The sequence below is a fragment of the Acomys russatus genome, chromosome 5, assembly GCF_903995435.1.
Source record: "Acomys russatus chromosome 5, mAcoRus1.1, whole genome shotgun sequence".
NCBI lineage: Eukaryota > Metazoa > Chordata > Mammalia > Rodentia > Muridae > Acomys > Acomys russatus.
In genome coordinates, this window is record NC_067141.1 from 9,928,006 (window position 1) to 9,948,832 (window position 20,827).

At 45.8% G+C, this 20,827-nt stretch overlaps 1 protein-coding gene across 2 annotated transcripts in view; it reads left to right on the forward strand.

Moving 5' to 3' along the window:
- The window catches only part of Plpp4 (phospholipid phosphatase 4), a 129,665-nt gene extending 109,201 nt beyond the window's left edge, over positions 1–20,464 (forward strand). For both annotated transcript variants that reach the window (XM_051147004.1, XM_051147003.1), the window contains 2 exons: positions 8,280–8,450; positions 20,265–20,464. In XM_051147004.1, the coding sequence (XP_051002961.1) occupies positions 8,280–8,450; positions 20,265–20,464 (371 nt within the window). The remainder of the gene's footprint in view (positions 1–8,279; positions 8,451–20,264) is intronic.
- The last annotated feature ends 363 nt before the right edge of the window (positions 20,465–20,827 follow it).

Here is a 20,827-nt window from a genome sequence, read left to right on the forward strand (position 1 = left end):
AATGATTTAATTGGTTCTTATATTTCATTTCCCCAGAGTTTTACTTAAGTCAAATTCCCACTGGCCATCGTCTCTGTTTTTTGTTTCTTATTTTCCTTGTCCATGGTTTTATAAAGACAATCTCCTTCAAGGGTGTCAGGAGAATGGACCTTACCCCCTCATGCTCTCTTTCTTCTCCCTCCTTCACCCCTCCTTCCTTTTCCTGGTATCCTATCTGCTTTGTCAACACACACACACACACACACACACACACACACAATTTGATGCATCTATACAAGATCTAACATCCACAAATGAGAGAAAACACGTAATGTTTATCTTTCTGAGTCTGGCTTGTTTTGTTTAATATGATGATCTCTGGTTACATCCATTTTCCAGAAAATGACTTCATTCTTCTTTAGGGATGAATAAAGCCCCATTGTGTAAAGAAACCACATTTTCTTTACCCATTTCTCTGTTTGTGGACACCCAGGCAGATGCCATAGCTTGGCTATTGTGAACTGAGCCTCGTTAAACATAACTGTGAAGGCATCTTTATGGTATGGTGACTTTAAGGGTTCCTTCAGACATATACCAAAAGCAGTAAAGCTGGGACATTTGATAGACCTATATTTAGGTTTTTGAGGAACTTCCACACCAATTTCCACAGTGGCTTGATTAATTTCCTACTAGCACTATAAAGGGGAGTGCCACTTCCCCCACACCCTCACCAGTCTTTGCATTGTTTCTTACTGGGGTGAGAGAGAATCTCAGGGTACTTCTTAGCCGTGTGTACTCTGGGGGACTGTCCATTTCTATCCATTTATCGATTGGGTTGTTTGTGGCTTGGAGGGAGGTAGACTTTGAGGTCACCATGTAGCCTAGTTATTAACCCTCTTCAGACGTGTGGCCAGAGATGAGTTTCTCCCATTCTGTAGGCGTGACAGAACTCAGCTGCTCCCTTAGGTATGCAGAAGCTTTTTAATGTCACGTTATCAAAGCTTGCTGATATTTCCCAAGCTCCTGGTGTCTTCAGAAAGTGCTTGCCTGTACCTGTGTGTTGAAGTACTTTCCTCTATGAGAAAAGTATATATGGGTGATTGGTGAAAATCTAGTACTAATCTTCTGTGTGTAGATAACAGCTTTCCTGCACCATTTTTTACGAGACTTTTTTCCCTCAGTGCAAGTTTTTGACACTTTTGTCAAAGATCTTGGTGGCTGTAGCTAGCTCTCTCTCTCTCTCTCTCTCTCTCTCTCTCTCTCTCTCTCTCTCTCTCTCTCTCTCTCTCTCTCTGTGTGTGTGTGTGTGTGTGTATGTGTGTGTGTGTGTGTGTGTGCGCGCGCGTGTGTGTGTTACATTCTGGAACCTCTGTTCTATTCCATTGACTAGTGTGTCCATTTTTGCTCCAACACCATGCTTGTTTTGTTGTTGTTGTCACTGCTCTGTAACATAAGTTTGACTCAGGTATCGTGAGACCCCCCAGTATTGTTCTTTTTACACAGGGTATCTTTGATTATCTGGGGTCTTTGAGCTTCCATCTGAAGTTTAGGGTTGTTCGTTCCACTTACAAGAAGAGCAAAATTGGTTTTGTTTGTTTGTTTGTTTTAAGAATCTTCTTCAGTGCCAGTTTTCTCGCTTCGTATATCTTTAAAATGAGAGCTGGTTTAAGAGACAGCTGAGGAGGAAAGGCAAGCCACATTATGTACCTAAGCGGCTCAGTAAATGGACTCTCCTTTGCCAGAGAAGAGCTGCAAGTCTCTGCTCACTCATCTGGATTTCAGGGAAAGGAACAAGTGATTGCTACCCAGTATCAGTGGGGAGGCAGGCCACCGTGTCCCTGGGTGCCCCGTTCCCCCAGACACCTCCTGGACCATTCCCTTGCTCATGTCATTGAAAACAAGTGAGCACCCATGTTCTGGAAACAAGGAGAGAAACTCACCTTCACCTTCTTCCTAGCCAAAAACGTCATTGCTGTCGTCAGGCAGATCCTCATGTCAATATTTACAGTCAACTGTTTCCAGTCAAGAAGCCTGCAGACTCTGAGAGCAAAAAGCACAGTGCTTTTCTCACAGGTCACCATGCCCGCTTCCTTCCCGTCTGTGGCAAAGGGCTGTGTGTGTGTTCCAAGTTTTGGAACACCTGTGAGAGAGTTTGTTGCCCAGAAAAAGCAGGTTCTTGGAATCCTCTCATTTCACTGGTTTGGGGTTTTTCTGGGGTGGGGGTGGGGAGTGGTCTGCTAATATTTCTCTTCTTGGCAGGGCTAACCTACATATTTATCTCTCTTATAATCCCATCCTCCAAAATGGACAGAGCACTGGCTGTATATTTGAAAGCCCATTTTCTCTGTTTAAGTTGGGTTCTCCTTTTCACCCTCCCCTTCCTCTTTTAAGACAGGGTCTCCTGATTTCCAGGGTGGCTTTAAATTCTCACTAGGCACCTGAACCTGACCTTGAACTTCTGACCTTTCTGTCTCCCACCGTCACTGCCTGTTTGTGCTTCTATGCCTGGTTTATGAGGTCAACCCAGGGCCTCATGCATGCTAGGCAAGCACTCTGCCAGCCTTGCTACAGTCTAGTCCTAGGTTTGTTTCTTAATCAGGTTAAAGCAGTGATACATTTAAAGACAGACACAGAACAGAGTCTCCCTTCAAATAGACATCCTCTGATTAGTTCCAAGGTGGGATGAAGAGCCCCCAGCAGTATGTTAGTTTGAGAAGAAAGTAGGGTATAGTATAGTTAGGAGTTGGAAGTTTTGTCTTTGGTGCCTTTCTTGTTTACCTGCTGTCCTCATTGAATTTGTATGTAGGATTCAGGGTGTCAGAGCAGAGAGCTTTATGGAACATTGCATCCTGGTCTCGAACCCCTTGTCTCATAAGGAGTGATATTTATATAACCATAGCTTGGTGGGTCTAATTCAGACTCAGTGGCTAATGAAAAGGCAAAGATGCGAAGGACTAGAGATGCCTGATGCTCAGTTGTGTCTGCCAGGTGAGAAGGAAGTCCGTCCGAAGTCCATTGTCAGAAAACGTTACATCAGTTCAGTGACTGTATAAATGTCAGCAAGAAAGTGACAAGCATACGGTTTGGCATGAAATTGAAGCCTTATATTGTCATGTAGAAAAGCAAGAGCATGCAGCCCCTTTAAAATACTGTCCATAGAGTCAGGAGCATGTGTCAAAGTTCTCCGGCCTCCAGGCAATTGCACTCCACCTTTACAAAGGAAACTCTCCTGTCCAGAGGCAGAAGCCTCTGCGCTTGGGAGAGGCTGTGCCCTGGTGCTGCCTCGCACTGGGCAGGAGAGAGGACTTTCCTACACTCCAGGGAATGATGCAAAGCCCTTGATGCCAGAGGGACTCCTGTGAGTTCTCCTTGGTGGCAGAAGTCAGGTGGAGGATGGGGACCTCGCTGCTACCCAGGCAGCTCCTTTCTTCTCCATCTCCTGAAGGTACCAAAGTGCAAGTACAATTGGTAGCCGGAACTGATGACTCATCTGTGTTGGAGTCTTCAAGGCAATTCTTATATGGGCTGTGTACAAATTTCTCCTCCTCCTCATCCACCCAGTGTTCCTTAGCTTTTTAAATGCTCCATTATCCTGCGAGAGGACAATTTGACATTGCTCTGGGCAGTCGCCTCTCTGATTCTGGAGACTGCCCTCCATCGCCCATCAGAACACCAGGGATGTACTTTGCTCCTCCTCATACTTAAGGTAGTGAGTTAGGTGGATACACTTGCTAAGCCATCTCTCTCCAATAAAGACTATTTTATTCTTCCTGTAAGAGTTCAGGATGAGGCCAGAGGCAATAGGAACAAGCTGTCCAGCCTTCCCACTCCTGCACCTCAAGAGAGAATGTAAACGAATAGAAAAGGATGGAGTCTAGTGGGTGTGGGTGGGAATTAAGCTATTCAGCCAGCTTGGATGGTACCCAAATAGTTCCCCTTTAGAATACTATGGAAATCACGTAATATCCTTCTATCATCCTAGCGTGCCGTGCTGGGCAGCGCCGTGCCTCACATCCTCTATTCAATATGTATAATGCTGTTGGAATGCTGGTGATAATGAGAAAGAATCCAGGACACACATGGAGCTCCCAGTTGTGTTTCCTGACTTTTGCTTCATTTGGGTACCTAAGAAAAACCAGGTTTAACGTCTACTTAAAAGGCAGTGGAGATCCACTGTGACCTCGTTTGCTTTGGCAGCTGAGGGAGATCTACTCTGGTGTAAGTTCATACTCATAACTTTTTTATGTAGCTTTATAGTTTTCAGAGATGCTTTTGAAATCCTGTTATATACTACAGCTATGCTGGCCTGGAACCTACTGTTGAGGTCTCCTCTTTTCAACCAACACTGTTGCATGACCTGAGTTTTCATATTGCCTCCTACCCCACTGACTTTTGGAGGTGTCACAGCTTGGTTGTTTATGCCTCTGATCAATCATTTTCAGTTTTCCACTTTTGTAAACAACTCCGTACAGAGCATGCTCCAGTCCCCACTCAGGGTTGATGCTACCTCCTTGAGATTGACCTAAAGACCCCTTAAAAAGATAATGGATGGGTTTTAGGTCAGGGCTTCTCACACTGCAGTGTGCAATACAGATCCTTTTTGGCGGTGCTGTGAAAAGCCAGCCCTCACTCATGGGTCTGGAGCCAGCCTCATAGCCTGTATTTATAAGAAACTGTCGTGATGCCCACGCTTCAACGCAGGCGTTGCTTCATCCCTTGGACTTGATGGTGTACTGACAAAGTATTTGTCAGACCTGCTCTCCCCAAGTCACTGTGTGTCAGAGTCAGTCCCTGCTCTCCACATAATTGTGAAGAATGTCCTGTCCATTGGGTAGATCAGAGTAGGAGTTCGATGTTTACTACTTGTATTGTCCTTGGTTAGTGCAATAGTTTGAGCAGACCCCCCTGTGCCCCGATCCACCTGTCAAGATGTTCTTCATGTAGATTTCTAGGACCCTCTGGGTCCTTCTATTTCCCCATCTCCTATATTTCTCTTACCTAGAGTCTCAGTAGGATGTCCCCACATCTATCCCAATCTCCTGGTAAGTGAAGACTTTTGTGGGACATGCCTTTTGGCCTAGTGTCCAATTATAAGTGAGTATGTACCATGTGAGTCTTTCTGCTTCTGGGTTAACTCACTCATTATGATCATTTCTAGTTCCACCCATTAGAAACTCTGGTGCCCCATATTTGACCACCTCCCCTTGGTAGGGAGGCCTGATGGCACTGAAAGAAAGAATAAGCAGGCTACCAAGATGAGACTTGATAGCCTATGACCATATAGTGAGGGAGGAGGTCCCCCTCGGTCTTAGGCCTAGGGGAAGGTAATAGGGTGAAAGCAGGAGGGAGGGAGGAACAGGAGGATAAAAGTTGTGGGATAACAATTTAGTTGTAATCTAAATAAATTAATAAAATTAAAACAAAACAAAACAAAGTCACTTCATGGGCTGGGTGTGTAGAAGCTCTCATCTTTAGACACACCTTCCAGTCAAGACGAAGGTTTGGTAAGTCTGCCCTCTGGAGAAGGTGAGTAGCTGCAGCACCTGGCCTCAAGGAAAGCCTCTGCACTCAGTTGTGGCAGCCATTATAACCTTGGGACATCCAGGTACAGCAGAGAGGACAGCACCCAAGAACAGACGCGCCTAATCCAGGGACTATGCCAGACCACTACAGGTAGACTGTCTAGCAATTGGACTTAGATACCAGTGATTTTTGTTTTAGGTTTCCTATCTATTAAAGGAGACTGTGTGTGTGCCCATGGCTGTTCTAAGCACTCAGGAGGCTCAAGTCTCACTGAGCTAAGCTGTGGGTTGTTTTTTAAGCATCAATTCTTTTTAGAAGTTTTAATATTTGTGATATTTGTACCTATTTATAGGGTTGCGTGTGCTAGTTTGATACTTATAAACAATGCAGAATGATCAAGTCAGGTTAGTTAGCGTTTCCATCTTCTCAAACACCATTCTGTGTAGGAACCTTCATATATTTCTGTTCATCCTGAAATACACAACAGATGCCATTGGCTCTAGAAATCCTGCTATGCTATAGAGCATTAGAACTATGCCTTCCTACTAAACTGTTCTGATGCCTTTAACCCAAACTCTCTCTATTCCTACTGTTCATTCTAGATGCTAGTGTCTACTGTTTTACTCTCTGCTGTGAGATCAGAGTTTTAGATCCTGCATGAGTGAAAACAGCTGGTGTTTTTCTTTGTGTTTATTAGCTTTAACTCTCGATTTTGTTGTGTAGCCTTGGCTATCCTGGACTTGCTTTGTGGACCAGGCTAGCCTCAAACTCACAGCAATCCAACTGCCTCTACCTCCCTGAGTGCTGGCATTTATAGGCATGTACTACCACACCCGGCTGGAAAGAGATTCTTAGAGTAAAGGTTTACAGGATAGGTTGGCCTGTGTGTATGAATGTGGGAGATTGTCTTAATGGGTAACTTATGAAAGAAGATCCAGCTCCTGGTGGGCAACACCATTTCATAATGAGGGAATCCTGAACAGTATGTGAGAGGAGAAAGCTACCTGAGATCAGGAAGGCAAGGTTCCGTGCATCTATTCTCTCTACTTTGGGCTATACATCTAATGCTTTGCTCTCCTGCCTTGACTTCTCTACAGTAATGGACTGGTCACCCAGAACCTTGAGTAAATAAACCTTTTCTTCCCCAAGTTGCTTTTTTTTTTTTTTTTTTTTAGGGTGTCATGATAGCAACAGAAACAAAACTAGAACAAGAAATGTGTCTTGGACACATTTATTTTCCTTAATATTGTGTCTACCAGGTCCACTCATATTGCTACACATGGATGAAAGCTTGGGGTTGATGTATACTACATCCAAGCTCCATGGTTTTTAAGCCTTTGTGTTTCTAAGATACAGTAATTTTATGTTTCAAAAATAATTCAAGGTGTTTGCCATGAGTGGCTTCTCCATCAAGTCCACTCCTCTTTGGCATCTGTTGACATCATCCTAGCAGATGCTGCCATTGCATGTTTTGTCTCTACGGAAACTCAGAGGTCATCTCAGTCTTCCTACTTGCCCTTGTTGGGTTTAGGGTGGAAGCCGAGAAAACTCACTTCAGACACAGAAGCTTCAAATGAAAGCTTTATTTTCTGAGCTCAGGGAGGCAGCCAGTTCTGGATCGGAGCCCTGTCCCTGAGGGGAAGTTGTATTGCATATTTAAAGGTGAAAACTGTGGAGGGTGGAACAGGGTGATCACCTCTGACTCGTTACTTTGCTAACAAGAAGTTCTAGCTGACCTTGAAAGTGTGTCTGGCAGTTGGGGGGGGGGCAGCTGGGCTTGTGGTTGGGGAGTTTCGGGGAACAACGAGGCCACAGAGTTTCTCACTGAACGTAAACACAGTTTATGGTCAACCTGGCCTTGTAAAGAGATTCCTTTACACCAGCAACGAGCTGAGATGCTGTGGCTGGTGGGGGCCTGACAGAAAAATATCTATAGCTATGCTACTCAAAGATCAGCCCTCAACATTCTGACCCTTCTAATCTAAGAAGTTCTTACTGATTTTTACCCCTTGGTGCATTTTTCTTTTCTTAATGAGTGTAACACATTTTAAAATAATCTCTCAGAATGGCCATGCCCTTCCATCAGCCCCCTAAGCCCTGTGAGAGCAGAGATGGTGTCCTCATCTTTTCCTTCCCTCATTTAGCATTTGCCTGCCTAGAATATCCTGGATATCTGTTCTAGCTGGAAATAAAAAGCAACTTGGGGAGTAAAGTGTTTATTTCACCATATAGGTTACAGTCTGTCATTGAGGGAGCCAAGGAGCTTGAAGCAGGAGCCTCATTACTGGTTTGCTCCCTGACTTATGTTCAGCTACCTTTCTTAAATAGCTCAGCCCTTCATGTCTAGAGATGATTACTGCCCAAAGTGGGCTAGGCATTCCTATTTCAGTTAGCAATCAAGAAACAGCCCTAAAGGCATGCTTGTGGGTCAATCTGATGAAGGCAGTTTCTTAATTGAGGTTGCATTTTCCCATGTGTGTCAAGTTTACCAAGATTACCCATCACAAGAATCATTAAACCTTTGTTGAACAAATGAGTGACGAGCAAGTGAAGTGATAATGACACAGAATAGGCTTTGGGCACATGCAGACCTAGAGAGTCATTTTCATGGTTGATAGTTTACTCCAGAATTGTTGTGGCAGGAGAACAGATTGCCTACACGGTACCTGGTTCCTCTTGGCCTTGGGGCATGAAGATGTCAGACAGGAAGCCTGAGATACACAAAATTCCTGCTACTCCTCACTGGCTGGGTAATGCCTGCTTTTTCTCTTTGGCAGTTGCCTTCTCGGGCCTTGGTTTCACAACGTTCTACCTGGCTGGCAAGCTGCACTGCTTCACAGAGAGTGGGCGGGGGAAGAGCTGGCGGCTCTGTGCCGCCATCTTGCCCTTGTACTGTGCCATGATGATCGCCCTGTCCCGCATGTGTGACTACAAGCATCATTGGCAAGGTGAGTCCCCTGGTCAGTCCTCACAATGGCTATTCCTGCTTCCGGGGGTGGATGCTGGACATTCACCGAACCAGGAAGAACTCAGGTTCTCTTGCCAGAAACCAGGCGAGATATGGTCATAAAACACATAGGTGTCGTCAAGTCAAGAACACTAGTCCTGGTGTCCATCTTGTCCCTGCTGAGAAGTTCTTTCTTCTCCTCTGTTCTCAAGAAGACTACTCAAGTCCTTCCAGGACATCAGGTCTTCGTTGTAGTCACCCTGGCTTCAGACCCAGATGTGAATTCTCTCATGGGTGGGTCTTCGGTCTCAGTGCCAAGTTGTTATGGGCACCTTTCCCATTGTGAATCCAGTCCCCAGGGACGTATTTCTCACCACAGAGGCGGTGCCAAGGGTATTGTCCAGCTGAGGGGCCCAATGTCACTAATATTCTTGGTAGTCACAACAAGGCTGGGGTGAGGCAACATTTGCACAGCTGTGGTGAGGCTTGCCTCTATCACAAGGCTGGGACAAGGCTTGCCTCTATTACAAGGCAGACACGAGACTTACTCTGTCGCAAAGTAGGCATAAATCTTGCTTCTATGCATCAGTCCTAGGAAAGTCGTTAAACCTAAATCACAAACAGGTGAGAAGTTTGTTCCTGGAGTGTGACTGACCTCCCCATGTCTCTGCCAATAAGGTGCAGCTCACGGTTGGCCTGGAAGAAAATCACCACCTGCCACAGTAGATAGGGAGCAGAGACAGAAGTGACTGTTGCAGTAGGCATGGCTTCCAGGAACAGTAGGATCTATGGTAGTGCTTCCCACAATAGCATCCCCACACCACCTTAACAGCCCTATCCCATCCACTTAGTCCTGGACCTGTGTCTGGGATTAGGGTGGAGTCTGGTGTGGTACCCAGGGGTCTGCAAGGCTGACAATCGAGCCTGTCTTTTCTGGTCACTTCTGAGAATCACCAGTAAAGAACCCGTTTCTCCTGCTCCCTCCCAGCTTCTGCCCAACCATCCTGGAGCTCATGTCTTGGGATTCATGCATCTGAAATAGCATTTTGGAGTTAAAAGGTATAGGGCGTGTGGAAGAGATGCTGAAGCATCCAGTGGCCCCTGAAGGGAGGAGGTAAGGAACGGAAAGGACCACAGAGCTGTAGCTGCAGGCCCTCCCTTGTTCTTTATTTTTACCACCAAGTTGAGTGAAGTTCTTGATGTCATGAAAACCATATTATAAGAAGACAGGAGGAAATGAGTCCCTGAGCCAACAGCAACAGGGCCACGGCTTCACTGCAGTGCTGGCTGTAGCAGTGTTTTCCTGCCTCCTTTGTTGCCTACAGGATTAGAGGTCAAGGTATTTCCCAGCAAAACAGTATGGATGAAATGGCCCTGAGTGGATTCTGTCTCCTGTGTCCCAGGGAACTGCACTTTCTTCTTTGACCATAGAATGATAATATCTGAATATTTCACAAAGCAATGTGATAGACTGATTGTAATAATGAACCCAGATGTCATTGGCAAACGCAAATGCACTAAGCAAACCAGCAATGTCCCTGTTCCTGATGAGGGATGTGAGGTGTTTCCTAAACCACTGACTTGGTGGCAGATGGATTTTTGCAACATGATCTGTTTATAAGCAAATAATACTGAGTAGCCATTTTTATTTGCTTATTTTGGACTTAGGAAATAATGAAGACCTTCAAGAGGCTAGAGACGGAGCTCATTTGTAGAATACTTGCCCAGTATAACTGAAGTGCTAGGTTCCGTCTGCAGGATTACATTAACTGGGTGTGTGGTTCACACTTAGGATTCTAGCACTAGGGAGGCAGAGGCAGGATGACCTGCAGGGCAAGATCAGCCTTGACTGTACAATGAGTTCATGCTCACCCCAAGATGTATGAACCTGTCCCAAAATTTAAAAAAAAATGTTTTGGAACTTATTAGAATTTATGTATTTTCCAATTCATCTTTGCTTAATGATCTTGTACTGACAACGTAAACTGTGAGGTGTGAACCTTTTCAACCATCTCTGACCCTTACCTGACTTGTTGCCATTTTCTCTGTGGCAGAGTAATGTAGCCATAAAGAAAGAATGAGAAATTGTATTTATTCAGTACTCAGTTGTTTAGGGAGGAAATGGAGAAGGCCTCTAAGGTTTTCAGCTTGGCAAACACATCACAGCCAGGCCTTTGATTGCAGTGTAGGTGGATGTTGGAGGCAGGATGCCTGATTGAGACAAATTGCTTGTTTCTCTCTGGTGAACTGAGCTGCCCAGTGACCATGGGCGGGGACCATCAGTCAAACCTCTGGGACATCACCAAAGCCCAGGTCCTTCTCACTATTAATGTTAGCTAATGACATTACTATTATGGGATCTTGTGATTCCATGTCAATGTGATTTAAACAATGATGTCAATATGGAAATACAACTGAACTTCATTACATATGCATGTCAAATCAATATCCCATAATCTCATATGGATTGCTTTGTTAGTTTTCATGGTTGTTTTCTGTCATTTTAACCTCCCTAGCCCACTCTAAATATACAATTATGATTTTTTTTTTACTAAATATGGAGAATATGGGGGCATAGACATAGATGGGAACTATACATCAAATACTTAGTTGAAACTTCCCCAGAAGGAGAGCTGGCTCAATCAATACTAAAGCTCTGTGTGGCTGATGCTCCCTTTGTCTTTGTGCTAGGCTGCTGCTTCCAGATCATTTGGAAGGCAGAGAGATTCACAGGCAGTGCCAGGGCAAAGACCAATGCCTGGCAACAGAGTTCACCTTTGTGATTAGCCATGAACGCAAAACATGTGAACTCTGAAATGTGTAGAATCCCCGTGCTGGAGAAAATTGGCACAGAGAAGGACAGACCCTGCTGTAAGCCAGCTTCTGCCTTTTGTCACTCTTGTGCGTTTGTGGTTCCTGGCCAGGGAAGAACCAGAGCTAGGACTGGTAAGCACATGTGCTTTGCTCCATCCCCAGATGTATTAGCACTGGTGCACATTCTCTCTCTCTCTCTCTCTCTCTCTCTCTCTCTCTCTCTCTCTCTCTCTCTCTCTCTCCCCCAGGACTCTCTTAGGCTATCAGAAACAATTCTTTGATTTTCTAAATGAAGGGTTTTGAAAAGGGGTCCTTAGAACTATATGGTTCTTCCCACTCGAAACCTACCAGCTCTTGGCTGAACAAAATATGGCCCTCCCTTTAAGTGTACTTCATCCCAGTGAGTGTATCTTCCCTCCCTTGGCTACCTGTATGGCATGGCTGAACTCACAACATTCCATCCTGCTTAGAGCTGTAGAGCCCAGCTGCCCATGATGAGCCCCAGGCCCACGTTGGTGCCCAGGAGAGTGGGAGCAGTCTGAAGCCCCATGATGCCCCTCTCCATGCAGAGCCCACCAGACAGGGAGAACTTGGCTGGGCCTTTTGTATCTTTCTGTACTTGGCTGGCTCATTGTGAGTTTCCCTGAGGAAGGATGTTGCTTACTCCTGAGGTCCATGGACATTTCTTCATTTACTTGGGGATCGCATCTCCTCTCCGCTTCCTTTCTGCCGAGTTTCATGTTCAATATATTTCTAGAATTCGATTCCTCTCCCCAACGCTGATCCAATGCTTCCTGCTGGTCTTCCCTTGTCCCTTGGCTGCAGCCAGTGAGCCTTCGGGACTGTGGGCTTGTCCATGAGTTCCTGCAGGCATCCTCCATCGATGCTCTGTTCCTTCAACATTAGAGCCTATACCCTGCAAAAATCCCATCCTTCAGACCTGCTTGTCCATGTGGCTTCTTGCTGTTCCTGGACACTCACATCCTATTTCTCCACAGGGCCTTTGCACTGGCTTCTTTGTGTGCCTACAATGCTCTTGTCCTTGACGTGGGCACGCAGTGGTCCTTAGCCCTTCTCTAGCCCTGTCCCACACATTACAATGGTATACGCTTAACAATGTCAACTCATCATGCCACTCATGTCCCGCTCCTCTACCCTGACTCAGCTGCTCCCTGTTAAAAATTAATGCAATGCATACTGACAGTTGTCTGTTCCTGCCCACAAGAACAAGGGGAGGAAGAGGGACTTTGTAAATACTACCTATGATATGTAAATGAGCAGATTTGTGTAACTAGCTGACCCCTCCAACATAGGCAGAGATGTTGGCCTGGCGCATGCTATCTACTGATGGAGTTTCATAGACTTGCTAAAATACCAGGTGTTTAGAATGACAGAAATATATTGTCTTACTATTCTGGAGACTGGACAAGGGACCATCAGGACAGCTCTCCCAGAGACCCACAGAAGGACTCTTTCTTGCCTTTCCCAGTTTCTCATACCCAAATTGTTCCTTGTCTTGTGGAAGCAGAGTTCCAGGCTCTGCCTCTGTACCCCATGACGTGCTCCCTGCATCTCTTCATGTCAACTCCCTCTGCCTTTGTCTGTCCTAACTGTCCCCTCTTTATGAACAGTCATACTGGGTTAGCGTCCACCCAGTGGATCTCATTAGTTACTACTTCTAGAGAGAATTCATTTCCTGCTGTTGATGTAGCTAGCTGGGGCCCCAGGTTCTAGCCCCAGGACTGCTTAAACACTGCATGTGATGGTACACACCTGTAATCCCAACTTTCAGGAAGCAATGGCCGGAGGATCAGAAGTCCAAGGCCATCTTTGGTGGCACAGTGAATTCAAAGCCCCAAGACCCAGTTCCCTAATAATGTCTCGCTGTGTATGAGCTCAGGAACTTGACAGAAAGTTTAAAAGGACATCGGTCTGCTCAATAAATATGTGATAAATAAATGAAGGATTTGACTTAACTGCTCCTTTGTTTTCTGTTTTGTCCTTTTTGAGATACCTTTGCTATGAGTTCAGGCTATGCTAGAACTCATCTTGTAACCCAGGATAGCCTCAAACTCAAGATCTGCCTGCCTCAATGGCCTCAGTACTGGGATTACAAATGTGTACACAGCTTAGAGCATGCTTCTCTCTTACTAGTGTGTTTATTCTTAGCACGGGTAACATTCTCAGCCAAGCTATACCAGGACAGTAGGGACAGTCACCTGGAGACCCATGGAAATGCCCCAGTTGTGCATGAGACACAGATTCATTGCTACATGCTAACAAAGAATGGAAGTATCTAGGAGCCCAAATGAGATAGGAACGTTGCTGTTGGGTCCAGAAGTTGTGGGCTTCAAGAGAACAGCACCATTCCACAGAGTCCCCCTTTCACTCTCCTACTCACTGCAAGGAGAGGGTTTTAAGTTAGACTGCATATCCAGACGTAATTAACTTAGCTTGTTTCACCTTGCATGACAACATCCCAATCAGTGGCTGAGTAGCTGACACTGTCTGTGCAAGAAGCAGTTTCCCCCTACAGATAATTCTGCCTTCCATCATGCCCTGGGATTAACTAGACCCTAAGGATCAAAAACCAATATTTCTGGGATATAGCAGATGACACAGATACTCTGAGTTCTTTTGAGCTCATCCAACTAATTTTAAGGTAATAAGCCACATTTTTCTATAAGCTCTTTTCTCTTAAAAGTGAAAATTTTAAATCTGCACTTCAAAATATTCATTGTCATGCCTCCTTGTGCCTGTGGGCTCAGGAAAGCAACATGGTGGCCATGCTTCCAGCCTATTGTGTCCTAGATAGGTTGGTGTCATATAAATTATTTTCTAGAAACTCAGTCACAGAGGCAGGAATCCCACTAGTTAGAGAGAAAAAAAATAAAAAGAACAAATAAACAAAAAGATCAGATGCAATTGTTCAGTTTTCCAGAGTTGAATATTGCCATTTTGCCCCAGCATCTTGGGTCAAGGCATACAAACTCCCAAGTCAAGTGAACTCAATGATGTTGGATGTAGCCATAGTGACCGGAACGAATATGCTCTTCCTTGGGAACCTGCCAGCACGCATTAGGAAGTCCTTGTGCATGCTGTTGTTTTATGAGAGCAGGTGAACATAGCTTGGCACACTGGTTGTGAAAGACCTGGTGAGGTCATTTCCTGTCCTCTGACCCTCATTGTATGAGAATGAGTTTGTGTGCATCTTCAAGGAACAATTTAGTTGTCAGGTTGCTGGATTCAAAGTCACGGTTTCTGGTCCCGTTGGAAACCACCTGATGTCAGTTCCCTCCCTCTGTTTTTATTTTATTTTTTTAAAGGCTTCACTGAGCTCTAATTTGGTACTGCAAAGCTCTCCCCTTTGGAGTGCACAGTGCAGTGGGTTCTATCTGCATATTCAGGAGAGTGCAGCCATCATAAACCTACTAGTAGCCACTCTTCCCTGCGCCTGGCAACGCTGGTTGGCTTTTTCTGTCTCTGGGTTTGCCTGTATTTGGTGCCTTTTGTGGCTGGTGGTGTTGACGTGTAGTGTATTTTTGTAGATGTTGTTTAATGTATCTGTTTTCCAAACATTTACAAAATAGCAACTGCTGAGTTCTGGGGCAATGGACATGGGCAAGCTGTCTAGGATCGTACATGCCATTAGTAGGCAGACAGAGTTGGAAATGGGATACCAAACAGGATGTAAGGTGTGAGGCTGCAAGATGCACAGATGATACCCGAGAGGGGAAGTGGGACTCTGGTCCATGTTGAGGGCTCACCAGAGCTGTACAGGAATATGAGAAATGTTCCTTGTGCCAACCAGATGGATGATCTATGTCCTATAAACCTCTTTATTAGATGACTCGACTATCAATTTCTCAGTCTGGCAATCCCTCTTATACCCTTTTTTGGCAGCTTTATGCATTTTCTTCCTTCTTCCTAGAAAACTGCAGGTGCCCTTCTTGCCTCTACTTCCCCTGTGTAATGTTTGCTCAGTCTTAGGTATCAGCCTTCGGGTCACACCCTCAGCGTGACTCTGTGTTCCAGGTTGGCACAGGCCACACTGCTGAACCAGCTCTCAGACCCTCACACTTCTCATTCACGGTGCTTATGACAAACTGCAGCTCACTGCCAAGCCATCGTTACATAGTCTCTGTCTTGCCCCTTGGAGCTGTAAACTCTGGGCAGCAGAGCCTCCTCTGCTTCGTTTGGCCTGATGTTGGAAATCCAACTCCAATTCCTAAACCCTGATACACATATAATAAGCACATGTGTTGAAAGATTGACACCAGTGCTACTTACGGAGACAGTAGCATTTAGATGCCAGGGACAGGAAGATCCAGTCACTTCTTTTCTGGGTCTTTTAGAAGCACGCTACCATACTTGGGATGAAGTCAGTCCTAAGTGGCTTTTTCTCCGAATGAAGACCTGCATGCCCTTGCCTCGTATCTATCAACAGGATGTGAGCGTAGCTTAATTAAAACAGCAGTAGCCCACCTGAGCCCTTGATGACAAGCTCCCTCATAAAGGAAGTTATCTTTTGTTCACACCTTCCCCCCCTGCCCCCCGAGGGACTTGCTTCAAGGTGCCTTGGATAAGACCACTTGCTTCCCAGCCCTCTTGGCCTTTCACACGCTCCATCAAATAGGGACTAGCTTGGCATCACCATTCCCTTACATACGGCTACATCAGTGAGCCCCGGAAGCATGCCTGGAGCTGTTAGATGTCAGTGGCCCACCTCTTGAAGTTCTGAGGCATAGAGAAGCCAGACGGTGTCATTTGTAGACTTAGCTCTTTGGTCTGTTTGATGGTCAGTGGCTCAAGTGCAGGTTAGGTTTTGTGGTTTATTTTAGATGCCCGTAAAAATAACACCCTGTGGGGCTGTTCCCTGAGCTTAGACAAGATAGTAAAACGGTATGATGGTGCAGCTCAAAGACCTTGAACTAGAAAGGGTTGTAACGTGTTTTATGCACTGGTATCCAGAGATCACACAGGAAACTCTCCATTAGAGGGGCTGCTTCATTCCATGAGGCTAACTGTGCCTTCAAGCCCTGGTCAAGAATTCATGGTATACGCTGCTTTACAGGTTCTTTGGTGCCACGTGTTTTCCAAGTTTATTTAAAACACTACAACAGGCTGGTGAGATGGCTCAGGCCTGATGCCTAGTCTGACAATTAAGTTATTCTCTAGGATATACATGATGGTAGAAGAGAAAACAATCTTCTAACTTATACACACACACACACACACACACACACAATTAATTAATATTTTGTTAAGATAATACTTCATTTAAAAAATAAAATAAAATGCTGTAAAAAAAAAAAAATGGCCATGTTCCTGGGGTTACAGCTCTGGCCTATTGCTTGCTATGTAGGAAGAAAGATGAAAAAGACTCAAGAAACCTCTATAAGAACTGGAGTAAGATGTGAGAGGAGAGGCTTTCATGCCCCACTGTGCACACGCTGTGTCATCAACTCTGGTAATAGTAGCATGAAATTATTCTCATGGCCAATGAGGAGAGTGCTAAGAATCTCCATGTGAGGGATAAGGCAGCCAGGGCTCAGGTGCAGTGATTCTCCCTGGCAGGGGCTGCAGTGACTCAGACAGATCCTACCACAAGGATATTCTTGGGTGAGGGTGAGAGGAGATGACAGGTGCATTGCCATGCCCAGGTGCTTCCACTGGGCCCTGGAGATGGATGAGGATGAGCTACTTCCTGAAGCCCGTGGCCTCCTAATTTCACTAGCATTTCTCAGGCCATTTGCTATGCCCACAGCTGTTCACCAGGACCGAGCAGACACTTGTATGTGTCCCTGGCCTTTATGTCAGAGCGCAGGGAGCCCCACTCTGTCCATCTGCAGCCGATTTGAAGCAGTTACCGTTCCTCTGCATCTTGCTTCGTCCTTCTAGGATCACTTGTTTTTTAAGTTATCCTTCCACACTCAGGAAGCCACCACAGGGGCCACATTTCCAGAACTCTCACACAGGAAGGCCTCTTCATGGCGATGTGCTTTTTTCCAAACTCAGACGTAACCAATGGGCTGACAGAGAACTGCAGGGGGGAGGGCTCACTTAAAGGTACACAGAACAACAGTCAAATCTGACCCTTGACTTAACTGTGCATTCGTCTCCCTCAGCAATCTTAATTCTTCTATTAGCAACAAGATATTGACCAAGTGTTGAGGGGTCAGCAGCCAACAAGACACACAGCCCCTGTCCCCGTAGAGTAGCAAGTGCATCCACACTTGCAAAGTTTGTCACTGGAATTGCACAGGAGTGGGTAGGGTTGCTAGGGTGTCCATCTGGGCATCACTATGCAAGGATACTGAGTTAAGTGTTGACTTACGAAAAGGGATTGAAGAGGAGAGGGAGTGAGAAGGACCCTATTCTGACTCCAGGATGGAAACTGCGACCAAGAAAGAAGCAGGAACAGGCAGGAAGGCTATGAGTGAAGGGGACATGGCTGGAGTAGGTGGCAGAGCCACATGAGCAGCTCTGATTGGCACAGGGCCTTCTGGTTATTGGGAGCAGTGGCAGTCCCATTGAGAAGAAGAGCAGTTCCATTTATTTGCACTTGAAGGAGGGTCACCAGATCATGTGTCCAGACTCCAGACTCTGGTCATCGGAGCAACGGCTGGGCACTGGGCTACATGGCCCTGACATCATGCTGTGTCATGGAAATTTCCAGAAGTTCACAAGCACCCTTATTAATACTTTTTGTTTTCTATTTCACTATTGTAGATCAATACAATATATGAACTAAAAATTACATGCAAAAATTATATCTAAAAAGTACATGTAAAAAATTACATGAACTAAATTGCTGGGTTTGTTTGGAATAATTTTAAATATAGGAGATTGTATTTGCCTCTTTGCCTACTATAAATGTTGAAGGTAGCACTGGTTGGTTTATGGCTTCTAACAAACAACATGTTGTGCCCATCCATAAAATTCTGATAGAGCCAGGGAGAGTGCTCAGTAGATTAAGGTACTCGCTGGCGAGCCTGACGGCCTGAGTTTAATCTTCAGATCCCACATAGTGGAAGGAGAGAACCCACTTCTGAAAATTGTCGTCTGACCCACCCTACTGTGGCGTGCATGTGTGTACATGCATCACATGTACATCCATGTATCAAATAAATTAAAAAATGGGAATTTCAAAACAATACTCTGATAGATCAAAGTAGAACCTTGAAGCTTATAACAAGACCACATGCAGCTACGCAGAGAGGTTCATTTTCTAGAAAGGTACAAGGCTTTGAAAGTGGCTCAATATGGCCTCACAGGAAACAAAAGGCAATAAACTTGACTTCAGCTGAGGGGCTACACAGTGCCTGGCTTCCTGGGAAGTGTGGAAACAGTTATTTCTTGTCTGACCCAGGATGGGCATATCCCACAGGCCTGTTTCATTTTGAAGGCTGGGACCTCAGAAAGCCTCATGGTTATTCTGTCAGGGTTTGCCCAGCCCCTGGACCAGCATAAGCTATAGGCTCAGAGTGACAGTGTTCCAGCCCTCCAAGTCCTAGTCAGTTCTATCTGCCAACTGACCCCAGAGTAATCTAAAATGAAAGGATTTCCCAGATCGTATTAATCTGCATTCATGTAAATGTGGGGAATATCTTGAGTGTTAATTGATGAAGAACTACCCAGCCCACTCTGGGTGACACCATTCCCTAGGCAGGTGGTCGTGGGCTGTATAAGAAAGCTATCCAAGCACAGGTCTTTGAGCCACCAAGCAATGTTCTTCTGTGGTTTTTGCTTCCAATTCCTTCCGTGGCTTCCTTTGGTGATGGACTGAAACTATAAGCGGAAATAAACCTTTTCCTCCCCTGAGTTGCTTTTGGCCATGGCGTTTGTCACAGCAATGGAATTAGACTGGAATGCTGGGGCAAATGGGGGGGGGTGCTTTCAACTGCCAGTAGGAAGTTTGCACAACTCAACAAGCTAATTGGCATGCAGGTAGAGCCCCTAGAGAACGGCAGCTGAGCACGGCAGTTACAACGCCATGAGTTCTAGAATTTGTGTGTGTGTGTGTGTGTGTGTGTGAGGTCCCCACTGTGTTAGGATGTTTTGGGAGAGCTAACCTGTAGAAACAATTTGGGCATGCACACCACACACTGAGGGCTGATGGGAAGGCCATCTTCATGGGGTCTCTATTGAGCAGTTGAACACCCTGTTTGGTCAAAGGGCCTGTCTTTTCCTGCAGGTGAGTTATCCAGCCTCATCTATCCTCTGTCAGCACTGGCTCATTGGAAGGATCAGGCTCCTTTTTTACAGAGCACTAAAGAGTTGGCTGAGTCTCAGGGACCGCTAGCAGTTTTATTCGCCATGCGCCTCTGAGGGCTTTTTTCACCCCTGAGAAATCACTTACTGGGAGGCTGAGAGCAGGGACACCTGCTGGCGTCTCCGTGGCTCAAGACTGGACCAGGAAAACTAATGGTCAGCCTCCCTGGGGGTGTTCAGATGTGAGAGCGATGGCTAGGATACTTCTTCCAGAGATCAGAATTACTCTGAAAAATCTAGAATACGAGTCTGAGCTCATGCAATACTCAGGTGTGAGTTAAAGAAGGGGGCGGAGTGCAGAGCAAGCCCTTGATTTTTTTTAATGAGTATCTGTTGGGGGTGTTGGATGGGAGTGAGGCACACATGTAAGTCAGAGAATCTTCTGGAATCTTCTGTGGAATCTTCTCTCCATTCACCTTTATGTAGGTTCTGGGGCTAGAACTCAGGCCACCGGGCATCTCAACGAGTATTTTCCATGCTGAGCTATTTCACCAGTCTGAGTCCTTAGTTTTCGGCATTTAAGTGCTAGAAATGATGACGCTTTTCAAAGACCGCCATGATTTGTACCTCCAGCAGAGGGCTTCCTGGGACATGGGGTAGGGATTGGGATGGAGAGAGTAAAAGCAATCCAGCATCTAAGGCAAGTGGGCAGAGAACTCTCTGGAAACCTGGGCTGGCCATGTGAAGGAAGAATAACCATTTCCCTCTCTTCCTTCCTCCTGCCTAGATTCTTTTGTTGGCGGGGTGATCGGCCTCATTTTTGCCTATATTTGCTACCGACAGCACTATCCTCCTTTGGCCAACACAGCGTGCCACAAACCGTATGTCAGCCTCCGAGTGCCTGCTTCACTGAAGAAGGAGGAGAGGCCTACAGCCGACAGCGCACCCAGCTTGCCTCTGGAGGGGATCACTGAGGGCCCCGTATGACGGGTGTATAGGAAGGATGGATGCTGAGGCCCAGGCTCGTTCATTCTTCTGCCCTGATGTCATAACCCAGTGGGAAGGATTTTCTGTAATGTGATTCTCATCAGTTACTCTCAAGTCCCCCCCAGCTTCCGGTCCGTGGATGGTGTTCTTGCCGCTCTCCGTGTCTCCTTTCAACACTTTCGATTTGTAAGGTTGGGACACTAGGATCAGTCTCTGAGAGACCCATGAGCACGGAAGGAGGGTATAAGGGTGGGGTGGGCATGCTTGCTCATCCAGTGGGTCCTTTACCTGAGGTGTTTGCTGTAGCACCCACCCTGCTCTCTGTTCATGTTGTAAAATACAATAAAGTCTCCCACCCAGAAG